The following is a 12,733-nucleotide window of genomic DNA, read 5'->3' as shown; positions in this document are numbered from 1 at the left end:
TGAAGGGACCAAGCGTATGATAGCTAAATACGCTGACGACAAGTAGGCCGAAAAGTAAAAACAGAATGAAAAGGGATGTAGACAAGTTATGTGAATGCGTAAACATTTAACAGGTGGAGTATAAAGTGGGTAAATGTGAAATTGCTGGTTTTAGCAGAAAAAGTAGGAAAACAATGTACTATAAACAGGAGAGAGATTGTAGGACTCAATGGTACAGAGAGACCTGGGTATCTTTGTACATGAATTAAAGTTATAATAAAAGTGCAGAAAGTGATTAGAAAGGCAAATGGAATGCTGTTGTTTATTGAAAAAGTATGGAGGTTTTACTACAATTGTATGGGGTGATGGTACAAGCTTATGTGAAGTACTGTGTACAGTTTTGATCTCTTTATTTGAAACAAAAGACATAATTTTCTCAGAAACAGCTCAAAACATTGGTTCAACCAACTCATTCCTCAGATGGAGAACCACTCAGCACCTGAAATACTTAAGAGATATTCAGCAACCCATAAGATTTAGCATAGCTACCTATTTATCATATTGTCAAACAAACCACAGTGTACATTGACACTGATTGTATACTAAATTAAGTTCTTCAGTTGGCAATATCTCACCATTCACTCCACTTTTTCCTATTAGGTATAAATTACTGGTATGCATTTATTATCTTTATATATGTATTAGCTAGTGCTTTGAAAGATGAAAATTCCCAAGCTAATATAATAGTGCTTTCCCTGATTTAAAAGTAGAGTACTTAAAGCAATTTAATTCGTAATCACGCTGCCAAATAAACAATGAATCTACCTTTCAAAAAATATATAATTGCTGGAGAAGCACTGTGCATTTGGACCAAATTTTTAAAACTAGGGACCCTTTGAAATAAATACATAAATTTGAATATATATACACACAAAACAAACACTAAAAGATAGAAATAAAACATGCAATGTATTAAGTCCCACATCCTGCAGTCCATAAATAGAGGAAACTACAGGTTCTGGTGTTATAAATTTATAAAGATAATTCTAAGTTGTAAAAATTTAGTCAAAGGCAAATGCTGTTATCTTGCCACCAGCTGCCCTTGGAATTATAAAGAGGATGTGTTCACTTGCTCTAGCAGCAGTATTGAGACATTTTGATGGATTTTGCAAAAAATTGCATAAGTTGTGTCACTCCACTTTGGTACAGTACAGTACCAAAAGGATAAAATAGCAATCCTCTTCAAAGATTAGTTCAGCAACTTCAATAAAAACACTATACAATTGATAGAAATGAGCTCATAGTCAAGTATCCCAAGGAATATATTAATTCAATGTCAATTAGTGCAAACTCTTAAGATCAATAGCCATTAGAAAAGTGATGATGGAATAGGGTAGTGAAAGATGCGTCGTTTACTGTTTTAGGATCCTGTTCCGTGGGCACATGACTTTAACTAAACTGAAGCTTCTTTCAATCCCTAAACTGGTTTGAAGTTTGTCAATTTGTGTCTTTTAATCTATTATATTGGCCAGGTTCATCAACATTATTTATGCTGTTCATTGTCTCAAGGATTTGCAACCTAGAAAATTTCAGTACCTACAGATTTTACTCTATTTTTCTGATCAACCTGTTCAGAGAAGTTGCTACACACCTCTGGAGCAGATTGGACTTTAACCTAGGACTCCAGGTCCAGTGGTAGGGACATACCACTGCACCTCATACTGAGATCATTGTACCTTCAACTACTTTTGTTATTTGCCACCCATTTCCAGAACTGCATCGTTTGTTTTTTCTAATTCTTGATGATTTTCTCATATGAAAGATAGAGTTGAAGTCTAAACAGCTGAGGCAATATTGCACTGAGGAATGTACAGATCACCATGTTTAGATATGAAATAGATCCAGCCTGGACATTAAGTCTTCCATCCAATTTGCATTTAAAGCATGTCACATAATATTCTTAATTTCTTCCACTCACAGAAAATCCAGATTCCAACAACTTTTACCATCAGATCAGAGAGAGAAAAATAACTTAAAATTCCTCTCCCTGCAACTCAAAATCAAGCTTCAAAACCTAACAGATGTAGTCAATTCTAATTTTTGAATGGTGCTCCAAGATGACTTCAGGGGATTAGTAACATCTAGTTCCAATAAATTCCCAAGATGCTCAAGAGTTTCTCTATTATACTTGCCAAGTGACCAATTTACTCAGCACAGCACAACCTGCTGAGTTTCCATTTTTTTATAATTAACAGTATTATAAAAATTTGCTCAAGGTTTGGGTTAGAAATTCATTCCATGGAAATATGCAAATCCCATGGTTATTCAAAATGGAAAACAAAAGCAATTACTGTGAATCCTAGATTACATACAGCTTTGTAGAAAGCTAACCTGGTGTTTAGTCAAATTTAAGTAAAACTGTTACTGGCTTTTGACAGGATTGCTCTCCTGATCAGATATCCAACATCTGGAGATAAAAACTGCAAATATATAGGTCACAGCCTCACTGTCATTTACATCTCTCTCTCAGTGTTTCTACTTAAAATGTAAATTAGTCAAAGGATATTGTTGCTGAAGCACATCTTTGTAAATGAATAAATCTGTTGTTACAGATTTTGCTCAAGAAAGAAGACAAATCTATAATAATGCTACTGCAGAGGAAAGACAAATCCCATTTACACAGCAGTTTACCATTCAGCCACCTGTGCTATTGCCATGTAGGCCTGCAAGACAGAATAGTCAGACAAGAATTTCAGTTTGTCATCTCAAATCAAAGAATAATGCAACAAATTTCTTGATATTATTGAAATAGGATTTCACTGCTCTGTAAGCCAAGATGGACAAGGCTAACTTGCATTTGAGCAATGCCCAATTAACAAAGAGATGTGAAAACACATTTTTCAACAATAATGGACTTAGTCTCTTAGACTCAGGCAACGTGCTTTAATGACTACCACCCAGTGGCTCTGATATCCATGATTATGAAGTGCTTCAAGGTTAGTAATGGCACACATCAACTCCAGCCTCCAACACTGTCTTGATCCGCTACAATAGGTCCACAGCAGATGCCATCTCCTGCTCCTACACTCATCACTGGTACATGTAGATAAACAGGAACATCTTCTTCAGACTCCTATTTATTTGGTTTGTAGTACCCTATTCAGTAGTGGTCTATCATCTCAAGAAGAGCTTTCTTCTCCCCAATGTTGTCATCCTCCCCCTTGGAAGACCACTCCAATTCTCCCACATGCTCAACATCTATTGCAATTCCTTGCTGCCTGATCCAGTTATACAGGAGACAGCATACCAGAATGATGCAACAATAATGGAGGACGAATGATCCAAATAGTAGAACAGCATCTTCAGCAACCTCTTTGTCTATTCCACCACAGCTGTGCCAGCTGAATGACCAACACATTACATTTGGAAAGAGAATGCCTGCTGTGTTCTGACCCCTTCCCATCAAATCCACATCAATTATTCAAGTTTTCACTGTTTTCCACAGACTTTATTGTTATATTTACATGATGAGGCGATATTCCCCTCATCCTACATAACCCTTGTAAGTTTCAAAAGTGATAGGATGCTCTTAGCCAGCATTTGTCTTTTTTTAAGTCAGTGACACTAACTTCTGCATCATTGACATGGAAATGGTAGACCTGAAAGCTCTAATGGCATGGTGCAAATTGCCCTTGACCAACATTCGAAATAGTCACACGTTCACTCTTCATGCATTACAAATTTGCAAAGAAATGATTGCTTATGAAATGTAACTGGAGTTTGCAAACTCATGCTTCATCTGTTTGTGCTTTCAATGTCTTAGAATCGAGCAGATGTGGATCCTGTGCTTTTGTCCATCAAATTGACATTCACTCCTCCCACCTTGGGCATTATCCCAGCAATTCTCCAATTGCATTTCGCATCTAGAGAACAGCAGGTGATGACAGGGAATGCAATTCACATTGAACATCATAAACACCTGACTCCATCTGGTCACAAGGAAACCCCAACTCCTGCCCACAAGAGCCTCCATGTCCCCTTTTACTTTACACTATCCAGAAAGATCATTTCCACCCATTCCCTGCACCCCATAAAGACACACATTGAGAAAACAAAAACACTCAGGCAACGTGCTTTAATGACTACCACCCAGTGGCTCTGATATCCATCATTATGAAGTGCTTCAAGGTTAGTAATGGCACACATCAACTCCAGCCTCCAATACTGTCTTGATCCGCTACAATAGTTCCACAGCAGATGCCATCTCCTGCTCCTACACTCATCACTGGTACATGTAGATAACAGTAACACCTTCTTCAGACTCCTATTTATTGACTTTAGCTTCGCCTTCAGTACTATAATTCCAACCAACCCACCTCCAGACTGCAAGACCCGGGACTCTGTTCCCCGCTCTGCAAGTGGACCCTCAACTTCCTGACCTGCAGACTGCAATCGGTAAGAACAGGTGACAACACCTCCTCCACAATAATCCTCAACACCAGTGCCCCATAAGGCTGCATACTCAATCCCTGACTATATGCCTTATAGACTCATACCTGTGTGGTCAAATTCAGCTCTAACTCCATTTATAAATTTACTGATCCCATGTGGTGGATCGGATCTCAAACACCAGCAAGACAGAGTACAGGAAAGAGATAGACAGTTTAGTGGTATGGTGTAAAGACAACAATTTCGCTCTCAATGTCAGCAAAACAAGGGAAGTAAATTGGAAGACACGCCCCCGTCTGTATCAATGGTGCTGAGGTGGACTTGGTTGAGACTGTCAAGTTCCTAACAGTAAATATCATGAAAAGTCTTACCTAGCCCATCCTGGTCAACACTGCAGTCAAGTAAGCAGACCAATGCCTCTACTTCCTCAGAAAGCTGAGGAAAGTCAGTTTGTTCACAATGGCGCTAACCAATTTTGTAGACGCATCATAGAAAGCATCTAGATGTACCACAGCTTTGTATGGAAACTGCTCTGCCCAGGACTGCAAGAAATTACAGAGAGTTGTGAACGTAACTCCATCCATCACAAAAACTAGCCTTCTTTCCATTGATTCCGTCTACACTTCCCACTGCCTCGGGAGAGCAGCCAACATAATCACAGAGCCCTCCCACCATCTTCCACCCTCTTCTTTAGGGCTGAAGATACAGAAGTCTGAAAACATGTACCAACACACTTAAGAACAGTTTCTTCTCTGCTATTATCAGACTTATAAACAGTCCTCTCAAGTAATAGAGTCTCTGCACCTTGTCTGTAACTGTAACATTATATTCTACATTCAATTCTATTACCCTGACGTATTTATGCAAGGCCTGGTTAGCATACAAAACATTACTTTTCACTGTATCTCAGTACATGTGACAATAATAAATCAAATCAAAACTCAAGAGGTTTTGCCTCCACGTGTTCAGCTGCCTCTGAACCCCAGCATTGAATCGTAGAGCATACCCACCCTAGACCTCTACAGTCCCCTGTGGAGGCCACATTGGTGGTCACTGTTACTACCACCCTGCCAGTAGCCTACCATGTTATCTGGTCCTACTTTGTCTCCCCTGCAATATCTGCAGCACCCTTGTCCTCACCTCTACACACACCTTTGTCTTCTCCCCTCAAGTCTTGGAACCCCTTTCCCACTTGGCAGTGATCCTCCAATTGCCCTTAGAGATCCCTCCACTTTGCACCCTCCTCAATGATAAATGGATGGACCTCCTGGATTGCATTCACCTCAGACTTCTAAGTGACTTTGATGAACAGCCTCTTACCATAACAGACCAGATCCCAGCCACTGTGTTTGCAGCTCCCTGACTGCTTTTGATGAAGCTCACAGACTGACTGTAGCCCACACTCCAGATTGTAATCAGACATAACCCCTTTCCCTGCCTGACACAGTGGATGAATGGCCATATTCAAGACCCTGGACTGTCCGTGCAGTTGGCCCATGACTGACAGCAGACCCACCTTGACTGGACTGAGGACTAGTGTTCAGCCACTTTCCAAGGTGCCATTTGGTTGAATATGTGTACAGTGTATTTGCCACACAGACAGTTGGCACATGCTGTAAGTGATAGATTGATATCTTGGCGCACCATCTAGCTAGATATCCTCCATCCCAACCCCTGGACAAATCCCTACTGACAAGCAGCCTGTATATCTGCACAAAAGAACACAACAATACAACAGAACTAATGGTATCTAGGTTCTGACTGAAGTGACAACATGCTGACAGATATGGCACCACATGGTGCAAGTGCAGGTAGGTGTTACATGAGTGAATGCTAAGGAAGCAAGGCAGCAGCCCTGTCAATTTGTCAGCTGGGTGCCTATCCCTGTATTTTTCCTTGCAGCAGCCTTTCAATGTTAGTTCCTGGTGCACCTTCAATGTAGTTCTGTGCTTTCTAAGCATACAGCAAGTGAATCATAGAGGTGCCATGAGCATCCTAAGGTGCTGGCAAATGTTGAATGCTAATTTCCATGCATGCAGCTGGTGCCCATGAATTGTGCTCTGAAGTGTTGCTTGATACTGAGCTAAATGGTGGGATTTTGTAGCCAGTGGTGAGCTAAAGTCACTAGGTAGCTGCAATATCAAGAATTCTTGATACCTAGTTTGGTTGATATGTTGGGTAAGATCAGAAGCTGAATATTAATGAGGCATTTTTCAAATAACAAATTGGCAACTCACCAGTCCCTAGAAAGAAACTTATCTTTCTGCCTGACAAAGGATGCAGCAAATTGCTCCCAATATCAAGACAGGTTTCGTTGTACTGTGCATGAGATTCTGCCTCAAATGCCCCCATAACCCACATAATTCAAGGCCCTGTCAGTTTCCACCCAACACTTCCATCACCTTTCATATAAATGTATGCATGGACTCAACTAAAGATTCTCTAATCTTTATTTCAGATTTGAGATATTAACTAACGCATATTTTCTATTATGAATTCAGGCAACGCCTGTGCTGAGCGATGGGTTTTTTTATTGTTAGAAACCAACCAAAAATTACTACTGAGACTGTTTTCACAGCAGACGGATTAAAGAGAATTGTATTTTTTATTTTTCCAAGTGATTTAAACCCTGCCAGAATAACACTCTTTGTGTTATTAGATTTCTTTGGACTGTCCATGTCAATCACAGCACGTAGACAGAGACAAACAGGAAGAAACCATCGACAACTGGGAAAACAGTAAAAGCAATGCCAACAGGACAATGCATCTTTGGGTGGGCCAGGGATGGCTGATCAAAGATTGAATTGTAGCAAAATGTAGATATTATATGTTTTATAAAAAGGCCAACAGCCAATTGAATATCCCCTGAACCCCTCTAACTGACTGGAAAGTAAAGCATTTTTTTTCACATTTATGTTTGACCACTTTGATAACCTAATACTGCCAGAGTCTGACCATACTCTTCAGTCATTCTGGAAGCCGTTTCAGAAAGACTCTTTCATTCATCACTACCACCTCCAGATCCCAAAACAACTTCTCACTTTACCTAACCTACATTTCAATCTGCCAGAAGCTTACATTTCCAGACTTCAGAAGCTCTTTGCAATGCTCTCTAGGGTGCCTCATGAGCCATTTCAAAATATCAAACTCACTATGAGCTACACAATATGAGATCTGATATAATAATGAAATATGTTTAAGAGTCAGGTTTAAAGAAGAATAATGAAGTGGATCGAACATAATGTCCTTGTATTTTGACAACCCCAATCTGGATTCAGATAAGATTTTTGAAGATCGTAAAGGTTGATCATTTTTCCAATGTCAATAAATAGAGCATTGTGTTTCTAAATGTGAAGAGAATTACATCATTACCCTATAGGAGGATTTTATTTTATGCTTTGATCAGAAGTTCCTCAAGGTGAAATTTAGAACTAGTTGTTACATTTGCAGGTTTAAACAAAATAATCACATCAGTCTTTCATTGTCAATAATGCATTTTAAAAAGGGGGGCATTTGGAGCCCTCTTGTAGCATAGTGGTAATGTCCCTGAACCTGGACCAGGAGATCAAGGTTCAAGTTCCACCTGTCCCAGAGGCATTTTGCCGAACAGTTTAGTAAATTAGGTAAAGTAGAAAGAAACTGGGAAAAAAAAGAGATTTGAATGAGTTCCCTCCTGGATTTGGTTCATTTCTTCGACATCAATCCAAGATAGGATATAGATAACAAAGACTCTGAAAAAGAATTTTTCTTAACATATAGTGTAGTACTGTGGTTTAACACAGTCTACGTAAGTCAACTTATCTGGTGTTTACACTGGCCATTACATCAATGTGAGTACAGTCAGTTCTTTCAATTTGACCTCTTCTGTCATGCTGTCAAGAACTGTCATGCAATGACTGTTGTGACAGATTTGACTACTGACAAATACATGATCTGATATAAGCAACCTGATGGTTTGGCACAATAGTGCAATTAAAGATCCCTAATTTTGGGCAACTCAGTTAAGTTGCCTGGACTTAAGAAGTGTGAATGAATCCAGATCTCAGGTTGTCAAAATAAAAAAAGCATGATGTCCTGTGATTACCATACAATATTAATTTGTTTATAACTGACAATTTAATCAACCTCATTATAGATCTGGAATGCATCAATAGCCAGCAATTAGCTTCAGGCTAGTACAAATGCTCATTAACCTATTATAACCTTGAAAAGACAACTGGTTGATAATCGATTTGGCATTTTTAGAAATAGTACCAGTAGGAGACAAAACAAAATCGGGGTGGATACTATCATTTAAATTGTCAAGCAGCATTTTAAGAGAACTATTATAACATATTTTATTAAAAGTTTAAATGGAGTCAATTTTGTCTTTTGTTTTGTGTTCAGTGTCACAACAGTAGGAAATCGCAGCCCACCTATTTTCACAATTAATGTCTTATCCAGCTCAAATGTTTCATTTGATAACACTTGGACATTATGGGGCACTGGACAGCTCAACAACATGAAAATCCCACAAGACCCAGTCTGACTACACCATTCACAGTAGAGTGAAAGACATGATACAACAATTTCCCGAGGAGGGAAAGCACACAAAAAACCATAAGAAACAGAAGCATGAGGAAGCTATTCAACCCATTGAATCTGCTGTACCATTCAATAAGATTATGGCTGATTTGATGGTGGCCTTCATTCCACTTTCCTACATGTTTCAACATTTGATCAACATCCACAGATTTGCTGAACATTAGATCTGTATGCGTGCATGCCAGTAGTGGCACAGATATAACTTGGATGTGATACTCCCATCAGAACAAATTACTCTTGCTTATTGTTAAAGCTCATTAATGAGGAAGGGCTGCAGTTTATCAAAGCATCAGAGGTAACACAGACTAAAGAAGGTCCACCCAGCAGGGAGGAGAGGGAGGGAAAATATAAAGGTTTTTTCTGAAACATACAAAAATGTTTTACATTTTCTTTTCCTCTCAGAACCACTGCACAATTGTCCCATGGCCTCTTACGTGGTACTTCTGAACAACTGTTTGGACAGTAATAATTGATTTAAGACAATTGACTGAACATTTCCCTTCCCTCTTTATGGAGAAACAATTATACTCTGTTCAATTCATGCCCAGCAGAGAGAAGAAACTAAAAGTACATGGAATCACATCTTGTGAACTATAATTTTAATGTGTTCTTTAATTTATGATTAACCTTTGAAAATGGGAATTATTATAAATCACTGAAATAAACAAACTTTTTTTTCAGAGTAACTGTAAACTTAGGAAAGTTGTGTCATCATAGTGTACATGTTCACAATATATCTCATACCTTAACAAATGGAACTAACAACAGATGAGAAACAGCAGGAATTAGATTGCCTCAAATAATGTGCAATGATTGTTAGTTTAGTAGAGATTTTGGCATAAAGTAATTAAATTAAGATGCAAGATGCAAAAATAAACTGCAATTTTTAGGAAGATGGAATAAAGCAGAGAATACTTTAATGAACAGTAGATCTGTGAGCATCGGACACAATTTTGACAGAAATTTCCAATGGATTTGCTTTTTCTGCTACTACCAAACCTACTGGTAAAGTTTCAAAAAAGATGTTCAAGGCACTTACCTTGTATGTTCAAAACCTGTTCAACAGTGACGTCATTAAGTTTCTTTTTCTGCATCTCTGCACGGATTCGCATGACTTGATTGGCATATGGCGTCACAACTCCTATGCTATTTTCATCCAGCTTCCCCCAGGCCACTGGCCATCTTTTCTGCAATTCTTCCACTTGCTCAGCTATTTCCAAAACCTGAAATGGATTGCATTTAATTGTAGTACATCCATTATCCTCCCATGATTCCTATCCTCCCAAAGCAAACATGTCGATTTAAAATGCTCCTAAAAATGCTACTTCAAGAAACTAAAATGACACAATTACTAACTTGCACAAAAACTAGAATTATTTCAGACTTTAACTGATTTAAAAGGTCATTGATATTTTAATGGTCAGTTTAGACAGGTTCAGTTCCTAGATTGGTCTGTTCTGATAAGTAAACTGCTCACCATGGTAATTTTGCACTTCAGATATCACTATACCCACGCATTACAAACATTTCAAGAAAATGCCCTTTGACTGAAAAAGATAAAATTCATTGCGGCAGTTGCATATTGCAACATTTATTAACAAAATAGATGGTTATTAAGTGTCCCGCAGACCTCCAGCTCAAAATAAAACAAAACCAGATATGTTGTGTAGAAGAAATCTATGTATGAAGTGCAAAGTTGTCTTCAACATAATAACTATCAGCTCCAGTATTGACACCAAGTCTGATTCAAGAAAAATGCTTTTGACAAACATCAATGCATATGTCCTTTATGATGTTCATTATGGCATTGATTCTTCAGTAAATTAGAAAGTTCAGCCACCTTTACTTAAAGCTCAGGAGAGGACCGCAGATGTTGAACTTCAGAGTCAAAAAGTGTGGTGCTGGAAAAGAACAGCTGGTCAGGCAGCATCCAAGGAGCAGGAGCATCAACGTTTCATGCATAAGCTCTTTGTCAGGATTATGCTTGAAAAATCGACTCTCCTGCTCCTTGGATGCTGCCTGACCAGCTGTTCTTTTCCAGCACCACACTTTTTTACTTAAAACTCAGTCTATTCTGCCAAGAGAAAGGCACTAGAAGCAATAACATTTAAGAGGCATTTGGATGGGTATATGAATAGGAAGGGTTTGGAGGGATATGGACCGGGTGATGGCAGGTGGCACTAGATTGGGTTGGGATATCTGGTTGGCGTGGACGGGTTTCCATGCTGTACATCTCTATGACTCTATGTCACAACAAGTCTGAACAGGTTGATATCTCTTTATAAAAAAAAGGAAATACATTAAGGGGCTCTTGTAACACTGTGGTTGTATCCCTACTTCTAAGTCAGAAGGCCTGGGTTGAAGTCCTACTTGCTCACATCTGAATACTTTGATTAAGAATATCAAACTAGCTAAGGAATAACTAACTAATTAATATCACTGAAGGCATTATTTCATGACTGGTTACTTTCCAAGGATCAGCAGTTATGTCTCTAAACATAGACTTTCAAAGAACCACTCCTCTTTCAAATGGCACTGTTGCACACTATTCTATGTGAACAACATGTAATGTACTTTAAAGTAATTAACATCTGCTCACAGGCAAACCCATTTATTGATCACTTTTTTTTAAAGGATGTTTCTGTCCATTTCCTTACTTCCAATTATTTCTGTTTATCCCTTGCCTTAGAATGGTATGCTTGACCTCATTTGCTGCATTTTACAAAGTAATTCAGTATTCAATTGCCCCAAGATCTTTTGCTAACATGATAAAGCTCCAAATAAATACAAGTATTTGCTTTCCTACATTTTCACCTGTTTTCTGTCTTTGTATGCAATTTCAACAGTTTCTCTCCCACCTGTATGCTTCACAAAGTCTTGGCTTTTGTCTTTGGATTTATGTCTGATTTTAGTCATTCTGCATGCTGCCTCTTGCTCTTCTTGGCAGTTTTTCTTAATCTCTCAAATCCAACTTCTTACATTAGCTCTCCTCTCTTAAAGTCTTATTTCAATTCTCTAAACTTATCTTTATCTTTCCTGTGAATGACTCTTTGTCAATCACACAATCACACAAGCAATCGTTTACTCTATGATACGGCCTGGGTCAATTGACTTCGATTAGCCCAGAAGTATGAGTACTTCTAAACCATCAAAAGAATACGACAACTTTACAGAGTTTGCATAGGGTTTATATACATTGTTCATAGTCTGAAATGGGGCATGATTGCATAGTAACAATCAATTAATACATGATATCACTTCATTGATAGTTGCTTGATCCAATGATATTAACTGGTAAATAACTTAGATCATAGCGGTTTTATCAGTATACTTCTGCATTCTAATGGTTAGCTATTTATTTAGCTTTAGAAACTAGCTGCAGTTAGTCACGTAGGCGCAGGGAACCATTTTGACTCCAGCTGCAATTTAGAATTAACCATTACTTTTGTATTTTATTGGAATTACATCAGTCTGCAGTTTCTTGTTTCTGTCTAGTTCAGTGCAATCTAATTTAGTAATGCAGAGGCCATTTTGTCCCATCTCCCAGATCCCATATCCTCACAACCACACACTGAGGGCCTATCCCAGCTGTGTAAACTGTCGAACATACTAGCCCATGAGCACCCTATAACATTGTCATGGTTGTGTTCGCTGAGCTGGAAATTTGTGTTGCAAATGTTTCATCCCCTGTCTAGGTGACATCCTCAGTGCTTGGGAGCCT

The 12,733-nt window shown here is 38.6% G+C and overlaps 1 protein-coding gene across 1 annotated transcript in view; it reads right to left on the bottom strand.

Annotated features, from left to right (window-relative positions):
• The window catches only part of LOC132825603 (probable helicase with zinc finger domain), a 275,845-nt gene that overhangs the window by 93,669 nt on the left and 169,443 nt on the right, over positions 1–12,733 (bottom strand). Inside the window, exon 17 of the mRNA XM_060840985.1 lies at positions 10,048–10,235. Within this exon, the coding sequence (XP_060696968.1) occupies positions 10,048–10,235 (188 nt within the window). The remainder of the gene's footprint in view (positions 1–10,047; positions 10,236–12,733) is intronic.

This window comes from Hemiscyllium ocellatum, chromosome 20 (genome assembly GCF_020745735.1).
Source record: "Hemiscyllium ocellatum isolate sHemOce1 chromosome 20, sHemOce1.pat.X.cur, whole genome shotgun sequence".
NCBI lineage: Eukaryota > Metazoa > Chordata > Chondrichthyes > Orectolobiformes > Hemiscylliidae > Hemiscyllium > Hemiscyllium ocellatum.
The sequence above is the reverse complement of the archived record's forward strand: the minus strand, read 5'-3'. Positions and strand labels throughout refer to the sequence as shown.